This window comes from Primulina huaijiensis, chromosome 1 (genome assembly GCF_012295235.1).
Source record: "Primulina huaijiensis isolate GDHJ02 chromosome 1, ASM1229523v2, whole genome shotgun sequence".
In the NCBI taxonomy this organism is placed as follows: Eukaryota; Viridiplantae; Streptophyta; class Magnoliopsida; order Lamiales; family Gesneriaceae; genus Primulina; species Primulina huaijiensis.
In genome coordinates, this window is record NC_133306.1 from 21,978,232 (window position 1) to 21,998,595 (window position 20,364).

General features: G+C 32.6%; 3 protein-coding genes across 8 annotated transcripts; 1 reads left to right on the top strand and 2 right to left on the bottom strand.

Annotated features, from left to right (window-relative positions):
• Nucleotides 1–274: 274 nt before the first annotated feature.
• On the bottom strand, nucleotides 275–3,068 carry LOC140984661 (uncharacterized). The gene is made up of 2 exons (XM_073452206.1): nucleotides 1,338–3,068; nucleotides 275–1,292 (listed from the first exon to the last, which is right to left on the bottom strand). Exons 1-2 carry the CDS (start codon nucleotides 2,946–2,948, stop codon nucleotides 570–572), a joined length of 2,334 nt encoding a protein of 777 aa, XP_073308307.1. The 5' UTR covers nucleotides 2,949–3,068; the 3' UTR covers nucleotides 275–569.
• A 9,731-nt stretch (nucleotides 3,069–12,799) lies between these two features.
• Nucleotides 12,800–16,093, top strand: LOC140984676 (V-type proton ATPase subunit D-like). Of its 6 annotated transcripts, XM_073452231.1 has the most exons (5): nucleotides 12,814–13,011; nucleotides 13,652–13,753; nucleotides 14,594–14,637; nucleotides 14,899–15,707; nucleotides 15,890–16,093. In XM_073452231.1, exon 4 carries the CDS (start codon nucleotides 14,916–14,918, stop codon nucleotides 15,699–15,701), a length of 786 nt encoding a protein of 261 aa, XP_073308332.1. In that variant the 5' UTR covers nucleotides 12,814–13,011; nucleotides 13,652–13,753; nucleotides 14,594–14,637; nucleotides 14,899–14,915; the 3' UTR covers nucleotides 15,702–15,707; nucleotides 15,890–16,093. The 6 variants fall into 6 exon arrangements, with proteins under 6 accessions (XP_073308339.1, XP_073308348.1, XP_073308354.1 ...); XM_073452223.1 differs by having other exon boundaries at nucleotides 14,899–16,093; XM_073452241.1 differs by having other exon boundaries at nucleotides 12,814–13,005; nucleotides 13,663–13,753; nucleotides 14,899–16,093.
• A 1,723-nt stretch (nucleotides 16,094–17,816) lies between these two features.
• On the bottom strand, nucleotides 17,817–20,057 carry LOC140984668 (glucan endo-1,3-beta-glucosidase 5-like). Its single transcript, XM_073452215.1, has 2 exons — nucleotides 19,477–20,057; nucleotides 17,817–19,246 (listed from the first exon to the last, which is right to left on the bottom strand). The coding sequence occupies exons 1-2, from the start codon at nucleotides 19,815–19,817 to the stop codon at nucleotides 18,085–18,087; spliced, it is 1,503 nt and encodes a 500-aa protein (XP_073308316.1). The 5' UTR covers nucleotides 19,818–20,057; the 3' UTR covers nucleotides 17,817–18,084.
• Nucleotides 20,058–20,364: the final 307 nt, after the last annotated feature.

Sequence of the window (20,364 nt, forward strand, 5' to 3'; positions counted from 1 at the left end):
TGTCCCACCAAAGTTTCCGCCACAATTGTGAGCAGTGTTCAACACAAGTCGTGGATCCTAAGAAATGGTTGCTCCCTTTGGTTCTTATCACGGCTGGATCAAGTTTTAAAAATGTAATCTTGAAACCTCAAATTGAAGATGACAACGATTAAAAATGTAATCTTGCTCCCTTTGATCATCGATGGTAAAGACAGGATTCAAAAAGAAGAATTGTGTTCGATAGAAACATACACACACACAAAAATATCATTATGTTTAAAAGGAAGACAATGTGCATGATTCAGATGACTGAAGTATATAAATTTGAAATTATACACAATACAAGGACACAAAAATTAACAAATGATGCATATTATATTGGGAAAGAATAAAGAAAAAAAACCCAAGATGTTTCAGAAAAAGAAATTGACTACTGACTGTAAAGAAGCAGCGCCTGGAAATGAAATCATGGCTCATCAGAAGAAACGCCAACTTTACAGGAGGTAAAGAATTGCCTCTGTTTCCTTCTCAGTCACTATTGTAGATTTTCACAGCCGTGGAAGTAAGATGAGAACTCCAGTTGAGAAAGATTAGTAGTATGGAATGGAAGGGGGTGGCGGAGATGCGTAGGAAACTCCTCTTATGGGAGGAAGGGGTATGTTTTCTGGGGGAGGTGGCGGTGATGAATATTTGTAAGGTGGTGGAGGTGATGGTGAGGGAGGCGGGGGAGAGGAGTATTTATATGGTGGTGGAGGGGACGGTGAGGGAGGTGGAGGGGATGGTGAGGGAGGTGGAGGAGAGGAGTATTTGTAAGGTGGTGGAGGGGATGGTGAGGGAGGCGGGGGAGAGGAGTACTTGTAAGGTGGTGGAGGGGACGGTGAGGTAGGGGGCGGAGATGAATATTTATAAGGTGGAGGGGATGGTGAGGGAGGGGGTAGTTCACAACCAACTGATGGGGGTAGTGGTGGCGATGGATGCACGTATGGTGGTAGTGGTGGGGAGGCATGGATGTAAGGTGGCGGTGGAGATGAGTAACCATATGGCGGTTGATGGGAGGGAGAGGGTGGCGGCGGTGAGGAATAGATATATGGTGGTGGTGGTGGAGGTGGAGAAGGTGAGGGTGGTGGTGGTGGTGGTGGAGAGGAGTATACATAAGGTGGTGGTGGCGATGGAGAGGGTGGCGGCGGTGATGAGTAGACGTATGGTGGGGAGGAAGAGGGTGGTGGTGGAGATGGATATATATAAGGTGGTGGTGGCGGGGATGGAAAAGGCGGCGGAGGAGATGGGTACACATATGGTGGTGGTGGGGAGGGTGGTGGGGGTGAAGGAGGTGGTGGCGTTGGTGACGAATACACGTATGGTGGGGGTGAAGGTGGCGGTGGAGATGAATACACGTATGGTGGTGGAGGGGGAGACAGGGGAGGTGGTGGCGGGGAGGAATACATGTATGGTGGTGGTGGTGGTGGTGGTGGTGGGGATGGAGGAGGTGGAGGAGGAGGAGGTGATGGATAAACGTAAGGTGGTGGGGGTGGTGGTGGTGTCGGAGGTGGTGGTGATGGATAAACATGCGGCGGCGGCGGAGGCGGTGGTGGAGGAAGCCGAGTCACCGGAGAGACTTTTTGAGTAGGCGGAGGTGGTGTGGAGACTTCATGGGTAGCCGGAGGTGGAGGGTGTGACCTAGTAGACGGTGAAGATCTCGACGTAGGCGGAGGAGGAGGAGGTTCATTAAGTGGCCTTGGTCCCTGGGCTGGTCTCGGGGACGGCGGCTTTTGCCCAACCGGTGGCGGCCTCCTTCTGGGTAACGGAGCAACCCCTCCGCACCTGAACTTGGTACAATCAAACGGCTTCGCAGGTTCCGAAGCACACTCCTTAGCAGACCTCTGATCGCTCTTCCCCGGAATACAATTCTCCCGCCCATCCGTCGCTGTCTGGCCACCGAACCTACTGCACTGCGGCGCCTCCTTTGTGAAGTAATTATACGAATAAGTGAAGTTCTGCAGCCGCGGCAGCTGGCAAATGCCACTGGGCACCTCCCCAGTGAGGCGATTGTGCGCCACATTCAGCTGCTCCAGGCTCTTCATACGGCTGATCTCCGCGGGCAGTGGCCCCTGTAGGTCATTGAAGCTCACGTCAAACACCGTTAGCTCCTTCAACAACCCAATCTCCGGCGGCAAACATCCCGTCAAATTGTCATTCATCAAAATCAGCTCGTTCAAAGTTTTCCCCATCTTCCCAATACTATTGGGAATGCATCCACCAAGATTATTATTCGCCAGAACCAGAACAGAGACCGGCGAATTCCCCAGGTTCTTCGGGATGCCCAATCGGAACCGATTATCATTCAAAAAAATGGCATCAAAATTTTTATCGAAAATCTGGGTCGGAACAGGCCCCTCAAATTCATTGAACCTAAGATCCAAGAATTTCAAAGTAGGCAACGAGAGCACCACGTCAGGGAAACCCCCTACGAATCTATTGTTGCTCAAATCCAGCTCGAACAGAAGCTTCAATCTCGTGAAGCTCTTGGGAACCACCCCACAGAACCTGTTGGAGTTAATGTGGAACAGAGCAAGATCAGTCAGCAAACCAAGCTCGTCAGGCAGGTAACCGGCGATGTCAGCGTGGTTGAGGTCGATCCCCGCCACCACTTTGGTGGAGGAATCGTTGAGAGAAGGAGCGCAGAACACTCCCTGGTAGGAACAAACTCGTGGGCCCCTCCAGTTCGCAGTGAAGTTGAAAGGATCTGAGTAAATGGCTTTTTTCCATGTTTGCAAGGCAATGTATGCTCGTCGGAGACTCGCGTTCTCGAAGCTCAGTGCGTTGGCATCCCTTACAATATCATTTTCTCCGGCGGAGGCACTGTGGACAAACAGGGCGAGGATGAGGGCCGTGAGGAACAAAACGGAAGAGCATCGCCGCCGCGAAGACCGCGGCATTGTGGCGGAAGTAACGGGGGAGGAGAGATTCATGAGAATACAAAAGTTCACGAGTAAAGAAAGAGATGAATTGAAGACATATAGGGAGGAGAACAGAGGAGCTCCAGCTTGCAAAATAATGCGCGTCCCCTGTTAGTCAGCTATGGCCTCAATTTATTCCCCCAACGCCTTTATTTTAATATCCTATGCTTTTATTCTTTTTCTTTTTTTCTTTTCTTTTATTTACACCATTATTGCCTTGCTTCTATTATTTTTTGTTTCTTGTCCAATCTTTATTTTCGAATTTTGGACTTTTTACATATAAATAAATACCATGTTATTATATTTATTATATTATAAATATGTGTGTCAAAATATGTTTGACTAAAATGAGATATGATATTGTTTAGGTTTTCAAATATAGAAAACAGACAAACCAAACATAGCCTTTGATTTTATTTTTATATTTTTAAAAAATCGGGTTCTTAAATGCACAACATTGTATATCTTACCACAGAAAATGTGCTGAATTATTTAAATATATGATTTCATTTCCTCTTTTATTTTTTTTATTTGTGTATAGATAGTGGAAAAACAAATCAAATTGATGCGGAAGACAATAAAACATCTCTCATAGACAAAGTCATAGCCACGGCATGTGCTGTAATCATATTTTGAACATTAATGTATTATGGTTGCATTAATCATGTCTCCGTTCCTTATCAACATAGGAATCTATATTTATATAATACATATGTCAAGGTTTTTATACGTTATAAATCAATCGTATGTATCAATGTCTCTATCAGCGTCTCTCATAACTCATAGAACAATCCGTTTCGAATTTTATATATTTACACTGATATAAATGAATCGAGTCGATTCGCGCTCTTTTCGATACGAATCGAAAAATATTTAATTCGTATTCGAGTAGAACTCGAACATTTTCGAATTTTTTTGAGTCGGATGAGCCAAATTATTCGGTCCATTTGCATGGGCTACCAAGAAAATTATAATAATAAGTTCTATCATGCCAAGATGGTTTAATGAAATCAATTAGAGATAATTTTTTGATTAAAACGTGGGTGACGAGGGTTTTGTTCTGGTTAGAGTTTGAAGTCCATGGTGATTTGAGTAAACATTAGCCCATTTTTTTATTTATTTTTTGATTTATCAGTTTTTTTAGAGTATTTACTATATTATATTATATTATTTATCAATTGAAAAAGATTAGTCTCTATGTCAGGCTGTCTCAGTAGGGCCAAGAATCGGACAAAATAATAACTGTGGCACACCTATTTTATGACCTGACATTGTGGATATACATACGAATACATATATACGCATACCTCTGTGTGTGTATACACATATAAGTTTAACAAATAAAAATTCCAAAAAAAAAAACTACATTTAATAATTTGTTACAAAATAATATTGAAATTGATTGTTGTTTTTATTTTATTTTTTTTAGACACGGAAACACATTAACATTTTTTTTAATGACATGGCAGCACGTTGCACGTTGATGGAGCTAAAGAATTAATAGAAGAACAAGTTGAACATGTTAGATAGAGAGACGTGTTTGGAACTTCATTATTCGGTCAATAAGTCATTAAATAATGTTTGACAAACACAAACTTCTTATATAATATACTGTATAATAAAAAAATCCTTATGTTTGATATTTCACGTATCAATTTTATGATACTAATAATCGATTAGATTCGATTTATAAAAAAGTTATATTTTTTATGTTAAAAATAATATTTTTCATCGGGTCAACTGTCTCACATAAATATATATATATATATATGAGAGATCATCTCACATAAATAGATATGTGAGACCGTCTCACGAAGAAATGAATAATAATATAACATAGTATTATTGAAAAAGTTTACATGATTTTTTTTCTCCTACGTAATTTATTCTGATTAAATTGTAAATTAACTAACAGTCATTTTAAAATCATTAGCATGAGGTTCAACTCTCTCATACTAAGATTTGATAGATCTCTTTAACATTAATATTTGCTTAATTTTTTATTTAAAAAATATTTGCTTAATTTAATCGGGTTTGGTAGAATAATGTTGCGTTTACTTTAACTGATAGGTTTATTTATGATAAATTTTATCATGTTTATTAAAATAATTATTTTAGAATTTGAAATGATAATAAATAAGAATATATTTAATTTGATTGACTATATGAATGTTATTGATCTTATCATTATTTATGTATAACAAAATTAAATTAGTATTATAGTTGAAAATTATTATTTTTATATTTTTATTTTATATTAATTTTATTTTAACTAGTTTTTTATTAAAATATTTTTTGACGTTTCTTAATTTTTTTTTAAAAAAAACAATAATTTCAGTTCAATATAAACATATACGCAAAATTTTTTCTAAAATGTTTAATATTTGTTTTTATACTACGAGAATTATTTAATATTTTTTATAATATTGTATTTAATAATATTGCGTTCTCTCCGATACAGGACCATGCATATTTTGTCAATAATTATTATGTAAAACTTTTAAATATAATTTGTTATTATTTTATTTTATTCTAGTTTTTAATCAAAATCTTGTAAATATTTATTCTCATACTTCGAGAATTATAAATTTAACTATTTTAGATTGGATAAAAGTGTACGAAATTTTAAATGTGCTTTTAATTATTTAGTAAATTACTTATATTAATATATGAAGTTTAAATAAGAACTGATGTGAATTAATACAATGGTGGATGAGATAAGTAATTTTGTTTTTTTAGTTAAATTAAATAGTGGTATAGAAAATGGCAATAATAAAAAGGTATATAGAATTATTCATTATTAATATGTAAAACGAGTTCCCAAAATGACTTCGACAATTTTCTTGAATGCCACTTTTGTTTTGTTTTGTTTTTTAGGATTAAGAATTTTTTTCTGTGATCCGAGTCAAAAAAATTATTTACCTCATCGAAAAACTTATAACTTTAATATTAAAACAAATTAATAAATTTATCATTGTATTTTTTCAGGTCAATTTTCTCTCATTGACAAACATTTATTCTATATTTTGAAGTTGCTTTATAAATTGATACACCAATCATTGATATTCCTGACCATTAACTTATTTTGGAAAACAGCTGCATAGAAGAATATAGCTTTGTTGTGTTTTTAAAATATTGCGAGTGTGATAAATTAGTCTTGCACGCAATAAATATTCATGATGGTTGAGTAATCGAAATATAACGTTTAAATTGGTGTACGGTTTAAAAAATTTGAATTGCACAATTACTAACCGCTATAATTTTTTGTGAAGCAGCAAACATTCGGTCATACGATTGATATCAGAGTCAAGATAATAAGTTTGGTTCTCATTGATTACAAGAAATACAATTATTAATAGAAGGATATTGAGTGCAATAATTATACATGTTGGTAATGATTCGAAACTTAATGCTCGAGTTGTTTTATAGCTAAAAGATTTAAGTTGCACTATTACCATCAGCTATAACTTTTGACAAAACGACAAGTTGTCAGTCAATCTGTCCAACAATTAACATATCATGGAAAATTGTATTTTTCTCTAAACATATTTTTAAAAAAAAAAAAAAACCGCTAAGGTGTTTATCATAGTTTGTGGACCAAAAACGAAAATTTTGAATATATCCTAATTAATTAGGATATAGAATGCTATAAAACCAACGAAAATCACGAAAAAATTTGTGAGACGGATTTTTTATTTCGGATACTTATGAAAAAAATAATTTTTTTGTGTCAAATGTATTACTTATTATTATAAATATGAGTATGATTGATCAATCTCACAGATAAAGATCTGTCAAAGTATCTCACAAAATATACCTATCCGATATAGAGATATCGAAATCGATATTTTATCGTTATATATGTAAATAATATATTATGATACAATTCTATAACTTAAATATCGATATGTTGCAGGAGTCGCATTGCCATATATTATAAATAAACAAATGATAAACCTGGAAATAGTTACAAAAATAAATTGTCTCTTGTAAAAAAAAAAGGTAAATCGCCTGAAACTTCCAATTATATGGCATAAAAGTACTTCGCGCCTCGAGAGCTGAAATTCTTTTAATTGATGTTCTTTATCTTTTTTTCAAATTTTAAAAAAGCTACATTTATATATAAAAAAAGAAAAAAAAACTACAGTTATATTACCTCCATTTTTTCAAATATAGTTTTAAACACATGAGGTTGATTTGTTTTCCAATTTTATATAGTATTAAATTTTATAAGATGAAAAATATTTGAAAATTTTATGTAGTAATTTTTTTAAAAATAATACAAGAATTACATTAACATAGATGATTTTAATATGTAGGACAATTATTTATTTTGTATAATTTTAAAATATTGTAGAATAAAATATAGAAATTATAATAATTATATATGTTGAGTTGATTAATGATTATGTACTACTTTACACTTTAAAAATACTTACTTAAATTGTTGGAAAGAATTTTTGTCAAGAAAAAGTACGAAGTAGGAATGAAAGATGGATGCAAACTACATGTGAGCTGTTCGACTTGATATCGAATTTCTGACAACATAATACACCGAATTATTTATTTAAAGCTAGTAAATTAACATTTTTTTTATATGTGAGAATTCGCGAAAGTTATTTTTTGATGTGCACTGGATAGACTTTCGAACGAATGCAATAGTCTGTAAATCAACGTTAGTCGTGTAAATCACATTGGATAAGCTTTGTGTAACTCGTCCGAGAAAATATTAGTAAGAGAAATCGAACTTTTGATAATTGGTTAAAGAGTTACCTACTGCACTTATTCGAGGGTTAAGGTTGACCGAAATTTATTATTATTGGTGGTTGTGTATTCATTGAATATATATGATGTAAACCATTGTCTAAGTAATTAAAATTCAATCATGATATATGTCTCATGATAATTAGTTGGTTTAGTTTATTAAGTTTGAGATCAAGGTCCAAAGTAGAAGTGTCAAAAATTAATTCGGCTGATCAACTCAAAAAAATATCGGTTTAGGGTTGTACAATTCGGATCATATCGGGTTGGATCCGAAATCTGACCTAAGAAATTTTGATTTGGGTTAGATTGGGTTTAGGTTGACCTGAATTAAAAACCAGATATTCCATCAACCAGAACCAACTCATTTATATATATTTAAAATTTTTAGAGCTAAGTCCAATCTTATTTTTATAGGAGTATTCACATTTTCATTTTCCCCTTTACGCGTCCAGTTCTCTCCGGCTATCGATTTTTTTTTTAAGGTTTGACTCGCATAAAATAATGTAAAACAATTGAAGAAGTGGAGCTTCAAACTTAAAAGTCATTTTGTGATGCCTGAAACTTTTTTAATTGTGAGTGATATAATAAATTTTCATAATTTAATATTTATTTTGTGAAATATAATTGAATTTTTAAACATTTGTTTCTTTTGTGGATTCATTAATAATATATACATCATATTCTTATATTTAAATATTTAATTAATTTCATGAAGCATAGTTATCATATCTATACTATATTATCAAGTATTAGACACTTAGATTAACTAATTTTTGATGTCATTGTCTATTTTAATAATTATATATATTAATAAAGTGTTAAAATTTTAATTTAAATTAGATGTAACTCAACAGATAGAGTCTTTGTTTTTTATACATCAAGTTGTAAGTTCAATTTCTACTTGAATCTTTTTTGTTATTTTCTTTTATCTATTTATTTTTTTAATTCATATATATCAAGATCGAAGTGTAGTCACTCACTATTACTTATAATTATATTTTGATCATCGTTTAAATATAAACCAAACGAATTATAAAAAATAGCGTACAAGCACGCAACATATGCATCGGTACACTAATTTATATGAAATTTTGTCGTTGTGTGTTTAAATTAAATTATTATTTTTATTATTTATTTTGAATATTTATTTAATTATTTTGTTAAAGAATGATGTTGATTGGTAAAAAAGAATCAGATTGAGCTCATCAGTTTAGTTCGGGTCGGGATTTTTCAAGTGATCCGGACTGACCTAATCCGACGACCTGAACCGAACCAAACCCATCCAAATTGACACTCTTGTCTTAAGTAATTCGATGAAAGCCTTATCTGACGACGCTTCTATGCGATGTTATGCAAATTTACGCTTTATATGGTGTGTGGTTCGCGGACATATATCTATAATTTACTCAGTGTATATCCAAATAACAGTGACCTAATTATTTTATAGACATTATAATAGGAAATAGTGATTTTGATTTATATCTAAATTATATACTCTAATATTTTTTCTACTAAACATTTTTTTATAATGATTTTAGTTTATTAAAATAAAAATAATTAAGCGAACTAAACAAAATAATTATTTTTATTTTTATCTCGAACCCAGATCCAAAATTTTAGAAACATATATTTAGATTTAAAAATCTAAAAATTCTGTTTTTTAAAAAAAATCTAAAAATCTCCACTCAAACTCAAATAATTGTGAAAGAAAAAGGAACCAAGAGCTGAGGGGACCAACAAATTGGAACAAAAGTAAAGAGATTTGTCGTTCTCAAATCTCACGTTGTTTGGAATAGCTTTCCGCTGGAAATTCTCACTTTTGGAGAAAACTCAAACCGCGTTATTTAGCCCTAATCCTTAATAGAAACATATTTGTTTTCATAAATAAATTATAATCTTTTGAGATAATAATATCCGTTTTTTTTAATAATTAAATAATCACCGCCTCATTCAAACAAGCTGTCCCGCCGAATAAAAAGTTTTCTTCCCTATTTACCAAAAAAAGAAGTTTTATTCCCTTATTTATTTTATGATTTTTTTTCTCATGAATTTTTTTTTCTTTGTGTTATTACGTGACCGAAAAGAACGATTTATTTTATGTGCATATCGAAATAGATTTTTCTATCCACGTAATTATAAAAATTGACCAGGATATTAGTTATTTAGTTAAATGATTTTGAAGAGAAATACATTATCGAAATATTATTACAAAACTATAATTGATTTAATAAAAAAATACAAAACTAAAAATATCACACCACATTTTGCTGCCCACGTATGTACAGGTAAATAACCTAGATTGGTCTGGAGTTCGATTAACTTTACTAACATTTTATCAGACGAGTCTGTCATACATAGTTTTTCCAGTGCGGTTTTCTTGGCTAGCATAATTTGCATACTATTGTATTAAGCTAAAGGTTATTCAATACATACCGAAATGTAGCAACTGATGCGGGTTCTTTCGTTATAAAAAAAGTAAATAACCTACACCCTTAAAAAAAAAAAACTAGTGTATAATATTTGTTGATATTTAATTGTCTATTTCACTTAAAACATATTTAATTAAGCATTACTTAATATATATTTTTTAAAAATAGAAACATATTTTATTTAGCTGGTGAATGATATCGTTACAATTGAGTTTTAAATACAACACATCGTCTCGAACTTGAGATTTAATATAAGCAAAAACTTGTGTGAGACGGTCTCATGAGTCGTATTTTGTGATACAGATATCTTATTTGGGTCATCCATGAAAAAATATTACTTTTTATGCTAAGACTATTACTTTTTATTGTGAATATCAGTATGATTGATCTGCCTCACAGATAAAAATTCGTGAGATCATGTCACAAGAGACATAATCTCTTATATACGATGAGCTATAAGCTAGCTTCTTCTCTATAACTCGTCCGTTGTTGGATGTATTTATTTATTATTTATTATTAAGGCAAATGATGTATAATGTTGGGCTTTGCAGCCATAATGGACCGCTATCAAATAAATCAAACAATAAACTTAACAAATCTAAAACAAGGGCCTTACCCCGGTTCAATTTGATCATTGATTTTAATTAATTGAATACCTCATCCACCAAATTTTATTATAAAAATAATTTAGATAACTTCTTATACGACTATTGGTCGCTTTGGATTATTTGAATTTGAGAAAGTATTTGAAAGAACAATTTGAAATAGAATAAGGTTGCATTTGGGGTGGATAAATTTTAAATCCGAGGATTTCAAATATATTTTTGTATTTTCAGAGAATCAATATCATATAATTAAATGAATTTCAAGGTCATTCAATAATTGAGAGATTTGAAATCTATTTTATTTTATGTAATTAATATGTAAATAAGTAATATATAGATTTAAGATTTCTTAAACTGCAATAAAATTATAATCGAAATTCATGAATTAATAGATTTGAGGCAAAAACTTGTGTGAGACGGTCTCACGGGTCGTATTTTGTGAGACGGATCTCTTATTTTGGTCATCCATGAAAAGTATTACTTTTTATGCTAAGAGTATTACTTTTTATTGTGAATATCGGTAAGGTTGATCCGTCTTACAAATAAAGATTCGTGAGACCGTCTCACAAGAGACATACTCTAGATGTGAAGGTAATTAATAACAAATTTATCTGTTTGTTTAGGTAAATCTACTTTAAAATTTCAAATATAAACTAATTATTTTTTCGAGTTATTGTGATACAGTTTAAATTCATCTCAAATAGAGTCAATTTTTAATCCTCATTTCAAATACTCCATCAAATCTAAACTCAACCTAAAATAATTTAAAGAAATAATTAGTTTATGACTTAGATTATTGTCGAATGAATTTATTCAAACAAACTAATGAAACTCATTACTTTAAATCTATCAATCAATCCAAATGCAACTTAAGAAATTGAATTTTATAAAATTGAAATTGTTGAACTAACTAAATGGATCGAGCCGAAATATGAAGTAAATAGTTTATTCTTGATAGATTCCACGACGGATTTAATATGTTTCAAATTAAAGATACGCATTGTACCAATTTAGTATGTTTTATTGAAAGATTATCATACGCAAATTTAAATTATATTTATATTAGTATATATTGTCTATAATGTACTATCTAATTAAATTAGCAACTCCTACAATAATTAACTTTCAACTGATTTTGTGGAACCTTGTTTAAAATAATATTTTTAATGAGTAGAATAATTTTCACTCAAATAATTTTAATTCAAATCGTTATATATTACACATTATTTCTTCATAATATATCTAACAAAAAAAATATATGATATTTTGCAATGAAAATTAACACTTTAGATATAAAAATAATATTTTTCATGAGTCGGATTGGGTTGAAGATTCATCTCATAAAATTAATATGTCAGATAATCTCATACAAATTTTCTAAATTGTAGTAGGATTTATAATCGATTCTCTATGTATTATTATGATTTGAGAGTACACAAATATTATTTTCTTCTAATTTTTGCTAGGTAGTTACCTATTTATCCAAGTCCCCTTGCTCCATGTAAGGGTGACAAAAGCTGACACGGTAACTCGATCTAATTCTACTTGAAAAAATAAAGTTTGAATTGGGTGTTTTTGGATTTGGGTCAGATCAGGTTGGATTCGATATTTGATCCGAAAAAGTAATTGAGTTTAGTTGACCTGAAAATTTTAATATAATTTTTAAAAATATAAAATTAATAAATATTTCTTACATTTTAATACATTGTATGTTTGAAAATTTTTTTATTGTATATTTATATCATAAATTTTCATAATTAAAATTAATATTTATTTTATATATTTTTTAATTTTTAAACAATTGTTTTTTTGATTTAGTATTAAAATATAATTTTAGTTTTTTACTATTAGAATTTCAAATTTAAATTATATACAAGAGATTTTGTTATTATGTGTTTAAATTAAAATATTATATTATTATTATTATTTGATTATTTTTTTAAAAAATAAAAATCGGATGGATCGGATTGAGCCAGGTTAATCAAATTCGAGTTCAATTTGGATTGAACAGTTTTTTTAATACTATTATTACCCATCAAACCGACCCAAACCTATTCGATCCACCTGAATTCACACGGTAGCTAGCTGCATGGATGAATCATATTAGAGGGATACGAGAATCCAACTGGATGAGAACTACTGAAATACCAAAACTACCCCTTTCCACAGTGCAAGACCACTCACCAGACCCGATTGGATTCCCCGTTTCAGCTTCCAATCACCAATATTGAGTTACTTCTCCCTCTTTCCTCCTCGTCGATTTCAACTCCGGTAGAGGTAAACTGATAAATCATATTTTCTTTTGATTTCGTGATGAAATTCGGATAATTTTTTTGAATAGTTTTACTGGATGATGTTTCGATTCCGATCCTTCAAAAAAAAGAAGAAGAGATTTCGGGTTCTTACATCGTTGAATTTATTTTTTTGTTGAATTAATATACGTTGGAGAGACTGGAAAGGGAAATGCTATGATGGATTGTTTGCTTGATTTTGTATTATATTTGTTTTGATGGGATGTAAGTATAGAAGCTGTGAAATTTTGATTTGGATTATCCGTTTGAGATTCATAGAAGTTAATTACGATTGCTTCCAGCTTAGGGATTAATTTAGCTATTGATCTCATTACACTGAAAGGATCATCATCATCCTGACCCCCAAATTAGTTGTAGTCGGCTATATGATTTCTCTCCTTCATTGTACTTTATTTGAAATTTATTAGATTGTCTATGATCTCTGAATCATTCAAAGTGAAGCTTAGTAACTTTATGCTTAGCTAATTTTGGGGTAAAAAGACAATGGGGGAATTAGATTGTTTTTCCATGATTTTTGTTCTTACTCAGCTTTGTTGCTGAACTTAAATATTCATGAGTAGGAAACAAAGTGACCAGACGAATCTCTTTCATCTTTCTTTTTTCAGTCTTCTGTAAGTGTTCATCGTCTTAATCCACCAATCCCAAATCCTCTTCCCCTTTGCGCGGCTTTTCAAGATCCCCGAGTCCAGATCCTTTTCTTTTTTAAGGTAAGATGGTTATAAAAAATTTCAAGAAACCTATACTTACAAATTAAGTGAATTCTTATTTCATGTTCTTCGGAGAGACCCATTAAGGTTAGTTTCTTCAAATTTGTGGAGTTCCATGTCTTTTGTTTTTATCTACATCTTTGAATGTTCAGTTTCTTCAGCTAATTCATTAATAATTCCATTACGGTGGTTTATGATGTTTAGTCTCTGTTTTATTTTTCCTTTGGTATTTTGATATCATGGTTCATCTTGATTTTGATACAGTTGTAGTTCATCCGAGACCGCTATGCTTTAAACCTCAAGCAAGCTAAATTCAAGGGTTTTTTTCCTTTGCATTTGATGATCAGTTGTCTGCATGAGGTGCCTGATTTTGGATGTAACAGAGAAATTGAGTGATGATTAGGGCAGTTTCAGCGTGTTTAAGTTCTTATTGCTTGATTTCGAATTTGATGGAATTTAGGGATTCGATCTAGATCAGTTCAGTGGTTAAACTATTATGTGTATGGCAAGAAAGTAAATGGAGTCTGGTCAGTGTTCTTTCAAGCGGAGAAAGTAAAGTTTTATTTACTTGAAATATGTGATAACTATAAATTCGAATTTCTTTGATTGAATTAAAACTAATTGGACAAAATAAAAAAATATTTAATCGTAATTGAAAATTACTATAAATTTCCATCTTTTAATTTTATCCCCATCTTATTTTTTGTCTGTTCTGAGGAGGTTCAATCATTAGAATTTTGTCCATTTTTATACCAATTTATGCAAATAGACATGAGGCTATGTGCACTGCAACATTATTGCTCTGAAAATTGTTATATTTTTGTGGTTTGTTGTTTTCAGGTGCGAAGGAAAAATAAGCTCTAGTTGAGAAAGAGATTTATCTGGTAATTTTGTTTTCTATTCTTGATTATTTAAGTGCTCTATCTGAGATATTATTTGCACAAAATACTTATCATCTTTATTTGTATAAAATGTAAATTAACTTTATTATTTACTCTACCAAAACACGATACACTCATTTCTTATGTAGTTGCCACCTCAACCCAAGGAAATAACAAAATTGAAACAATACCAACTGATAATAGAAAACGAATCTGTCTGCTTTGACTATTAACCCATTCGCCACGTTTCTTTTTTCTCCTCAGCCATAAAATTGAAAAACATGTCTGGACAGAGCCAGCGCTTGAATGTTGTTCCAACTGTTACAATGCTTGGAGCAATGAAAGCTCGACTTATTGGGGCTACAAGAGGCCACGCGTTGCTCAAGAAGAAGAGTGATGCTTTGACTGTGCAATTTCGTCAAATTCTCAAGAAGATCGTCTCAACAAAAGAGTCAATGGGAGATATCATGAAAAGTTCTTCCTTTGCCCTCACGGAAGCTAAATACGTAGCTGGCGAGAATATCAAGCACATTGTTCGCGAAAATGTGCAAAGTGCATCACTTAAGGTGCGATCGCGTCAGGAAAATATTGCTGGAGTAAAACTTCCTAAATTCGAACACTACATTGATGGAGAGACTAAAAATGCCTTAACTGGATTGGTAAGAGGAGGCCAACAGGTTCAAGCTTGTCGCGCAGCATATCTAAAATCTATCGAGCTTCTTGTTGAGCTTGCCACTCTCCAAACTTCATTCTTGACCCTTGATGAGGCGATCAAGACCACAAATCGTAGAGTCAATGCCCTGGAGAATGTTGTAAAGCCACGACTAGAGAATACAATAAGTTACATCAAGGGAGAGTTAGATGAATTGGAAAGGGAGGATTTCTTTAGACTGAAAAAGATACAAGGTTACAAGAGGAGAGAGCTTGAGAGACAGCGTGAAGCTGCCAAGGCATATGCAGATGAGAAGGTTGCGGTGGAAATCTCTTTGAAGAAGGGCATTTCTGTTAATTCGGCACACAACATGTTGTCCCAAGCTATGCAGAAAGATGAGGACATAATCTTTTGAATAAAGGTTAGTTTAATCTGCTCGATTACTCTGTGGCTTTGCTCAGTTCCTTGTTTTGTTTAGCGCAATATATATATTATATCATTCAAAATATATCTCATGTGCGTTGATATTTATTTTGTCGGATTATAAAACCCCATGATTGTGAGAATTTTCTTGGCATAAGCTTCCTTGGTCTTCCATTACAGGACTGGTTGTTAATGTAGCGGACTGAGTTTATCCGTACAAACTATCGGCATATGTATGATGTCTTGATAAAATGTACTAAATAAGTGAACTGAATTTAGAGCAGTTCTTGTGAACGCGATGTGTCTGTTTTCTGTCGAGAATCTCAGTATAATATTGCTCTCAATTTTCTGAATATGGTTCTGGCGTGGTGCTGGAGTTTGACATTTTTTGTGCTTATAAAGATATAGCTTATATAAGAATGAGGTGAGAGGACAAATATCCTAGAAATTTCTCTCGAGTATATGAAAGTTCATAAATATATAATAATATGTTTTTTACCACTATAATACAAAAAAAATTGAAAAAAGTAACTTGACTAGCATTAAGCATAAAACATCAAAAAAACTGTAAGTTAATTGCAGTAAACGAGTTGCTGAGAATTGTATCATATGTTGGTAAAAACACAACTGAAAAGATTTTTTTAGTTAGCAAAAACACACACAAAAATTTAACGTTAACTAAAATCCAAAATCTATTTAAAAAGTAACTCTGCCATGAAGTATTAATTGGCCACAATTGCCAATATCCTCATTGAATGCTAATATCTAACACCATTTCACCAGTATTTTTTTGTCTTAAACTTAAATAATTGAAGGTTAATTTTTCGATGAATTTCAGAAAATTCATTCTTCTATATATTTCAAAGACAAGTTGAGCACCCAGACTAAATCAAAATAAAATCCAGTCGGATTCATTGGTATACAACTCTTTCAACATCGATCCACACTTTATTTATAGACAAAAAAATCAAGACTTTAATTTGAAGAACCATACTTCTCATATGCATTAGTCCGAACAAGTCATATGTAGTTAGACAACATGGATATCCACAAATTATGTTAAAGTGTGGTGAACATATTATTTATTCATGCAGTTATAAATAATTAATTTTAGAATTATAGGGATAACAGCTAAAATCATTGCGTTTTTCTAATTTAATTGACCAAATCCAGCATTCAGTCAAAACTTATCAATGATCAACTAAGAAGGATAACGTTCCATATCAATTAAAGACAACATTTTCATTTTGTAAAAACAGTTAATTCTAAAATCTAACAATTGAGATAGCTGCAATTGATAAATTTAGTTTCGTCGATTTATTTAGCTTAAGTATGCTATTATAGCACAGTACACCTAATCTAGCGCTACTCATGTTCCAATCGTCAATGACAATTACGGATTACTGAATTTATGGATAACAGTAAAAAATTATATATCAAATTAAATTGTCAGATTAATCAACATACAACTTTCATAAAAATAAATAATAAATCAGCAAAAAATTGAACAAACAAGAATAGTATATTAAAGCGCAAAAAGCCTCGCAGTGATAAAATTGAAATAGTAGAAATATATCCCTTGAATCAGAAATAAAAAGTCAGCTTAGAGCTCTTGTCATGATAAATATATTTTAATTTATTATATAAAAAATTTCGGTCATGGATATCACAAAGGAAATAAAATTTATTGGACTTTGAAGAGTATTCATGAAACTATACATAGAGGTTTGAGAAGCACTTGTATTTCTTTGATTTGATTTATTTTTATTTTTATATTTATTTATATTTCTATCAGTTTATTGAGTATTTCTGACGACAAGTCTCATGGACTATATATATATATATATTTATTTATTTTCTTGGTTATTTTTTATATATTTAATTATAAATATAATTTTTTATCCATTAAAATACATTAGATTATCATGTATCATCCAAAAAAACTGTGATTTGTATTTAGTTTAGCTCACCAACTAATTAATCTTGGTTACGCCCTGATATGATCAGCTACATTAACAATATTTGATGTCACGTGAGAATTCTGGTGACAAAACTAAAACTATAAAAGAAAAAAAGTTATCGAACAATGACTGTAAACGATCGAAATTGCAATTATTCATTTTTGACAAGATTTTACAATTTTCTAGTTTAGAATGTTCAAATTTGATAGACAAAATGAGCCACAAAAACTAAACCAAAATGAAATCCAATCTGATTCTTTAGTATCGGAACTCTTTCTGCATGATCTATGTATACTTCACTTAATAAAATAGTCAAACCTCATTCTGAAGTGAAGATGGATCATCGGGCATGTGCATTACTTACAGCAAATAATCTGTGGACATAGATGATATCCACAAGATTTCTTGGAGGAATCATATGATCATCAGAAGCAAAATCAACGCTAAAAGCCCTGTTGTTGCAGATACCCACCCACATACTCTCTCCCCGCCGTTATCCGCGGTTCCAAACGTTTCTCCTTCAATGGCTTTTTCCGCCGACAAAATCTCCACCGGGAAGTCGCATGTCCCCACGGATGGATTTACTGACACCACCTTCCCCAACCCACCCATGTCGCATTTTTCATCCGACAACTCAGATGCCTGCCCCGTCGTCTGGAAATACCTGTTGAACGCGTAAGAAATCTTCTTCTCGTATGGTAAATTGGAGCACGATCCCCCGGGCTCCATACTCGAGCAATCCGAAGCGTTGCATGCCATAGTCCTCATAGACTCCACTAACCTAGGGTCATCGAGGTTCTCATTGAACACACACCATCGACTCGGCATGCGTATAACTCCTTTAGCGACGCTGGGATAGACATCTTCTCCCTTTCCAGATACATCGATCTTGTATTTGGGCTCCCCGTTGAATTTATAGATTCCCCAGTGACGCTGGAACCCACCCAATTGGGGTTCTATCCGGTTTTCATCAGAGAGGCTGTGTAAGAACACGTCGATCTTCTGGTTGGGTCTCATAGGGGTCCCTCTTCCACTGGCGATGTAAGTGAGAAAGCTTTTGTAAAAACGTTCCGCATTTGTAACGTTGGCTCCTGGGTAACTATCCGTAGGCCAACCGATGGCTCCAATTATGATTTTCACGCCTCCAGCGCCGGCTTTATCCAAAGCCCAATGCAATGAATCGTATAATAATTCGAATGCATTTCTGTAGGTCGCATTTGTGTCAATTACGGTGTAATTCGATTTGTTGTCCACATATGCAAATTCAAGATCCAAGCTATTTTCGTTGACGAATCTAATCGGGAACAGGGAAAACATGAAAGGGGCATCGTTGTCTCTAAGGAATCTTACGTATTCTACCATTTGCTCTTTAATATCGGACCGGAAATCTACTTCCGACGGCTTCGAAGTATTTGTCAGAGTGAGGACATCTGCGTAATGTGGGGTTGTTGCTTTTATATGTGACATGCTATTAATGTTAAGCTGTCTTTGCATATTCTTCAGGACAGGCAGTGCGCTCAAGTACATTATTTCGTTGTATGTTGGGGAAAGGGGATTAGTTCCAATGGTGGCATACCTGAAACACATGCAAAATCCAACGTTCTTTGTAAAACTCCAATGTGTATATACATCAGGCGTGCATTGAGTAAACCCCGAATACATGCTATAATCTGCAAGCCACGAATACAAAAGACTCCAGACCTCAAGCAGAATGTTTTTGTGGGATCGAACTTGACTCTGCCTAGGATAAATTATTTATATTCTTAATAAGATGAAACATGCATATGGAGATGACGAGGTACGTACCCGAATTTCATTTTGTTTTGATACTTGACTATCTTGTTATCTATCCACCATTGTATTGTTGACATGTTTAAATAATTGTCCAATAACGTATTAGCGATACCGAAGGTAACTGTAATATCGGAGTTATAGAAAGCCTCCAAAACATTGTCACTTTGCGAGAAAATCCTGACACTTTTAATATCATTCTGCAACAGCAAATCAACAACCATGGAAGGGATCAATCTTTGGGAACTCAATCTCCCCCAGTTCATGCCTATATATGCATCTGCGCATGAAGAATTGTATGACCATAAAATCACACAGAGCCCCAATATAAAGATTGGACTCGATGGCTTCTTCATAATTGTATATCTCCTTGGCTTCTCTCTTTGAATAAGTATTCGTAAATTAATAAAAAGAATTGGTTCAGAAAATGAGAATCGTGTATATGTATGTATATGACAGTTGGAATTACTGATTTACCAGAGGTTTTTAAGGATCCCCGAAGATTTAATATAAGAATAGTTAGTGATTTGCCGGAGGTTTGTAAGGGAGGATGAATGGATTATACAAGTTCAACGACTCTCTTGTCTTCATATTATCCATAAATAGGCTAATAAATTGGTACTTGATTAGTCAAATATGTTAAATTACGTCTATATTCTTAAATTCATTTACTTTATTAGCAAAAAAATTTAATTATTTCAATTTTTCATGTAAAAAATAGAATATATCGTATAATATTGATTCTAATATTTCTATATAAAAAAAATCAAACTATAATTGTATACAATTGCAATGAATTCAATGAGGTTATATGTCTTCTACAAAAATCAACAATATATTTTCATATATTCTTAATCTAGATCCCTCTCTCGATTGATAGATCATGATTATTATATCGGTCAA

Excerpts from the sequence above, each read along its gene's own strand:
- LOC140984661 (XM_073452206.1), bottom strand. The coding sequence starts at position 2,948 with ATGAATCTCTCCTCCCCCGTTACTTCCGCCACAATGCCGCGGTCTTCG. Across the intron at positions 1,293-1,337 it reads CGCCACCTTCACCCCCACCA|CCCTCCCCACCACCACCATA; the intron begins TACGTGTATTCG and ends TCACCCCCACCA.
- LOC140984676 (XM_073452238.1), top strand. The coding sequence starts at position 14,916 with ATGTCTGGACAGAGCCAGCGCTTGAATGTTGTTCCAACTGTTACAATG.
- LOC140984668 (XM_073452215.1), bottom strand. The coding sequence starts at position 19,817 with ATGAAGAAGCCATCGAGTCCAATCTTTATATTGGGGCTCTGTGTGATT. Across the intron at positions 19,247-19,476 it reads CAAAACAAAATGAAATTCGG|GTATGCCACCATTGGAACTA; the intron begins GTACGTACCTCG and ends CATGTGTTTCAG.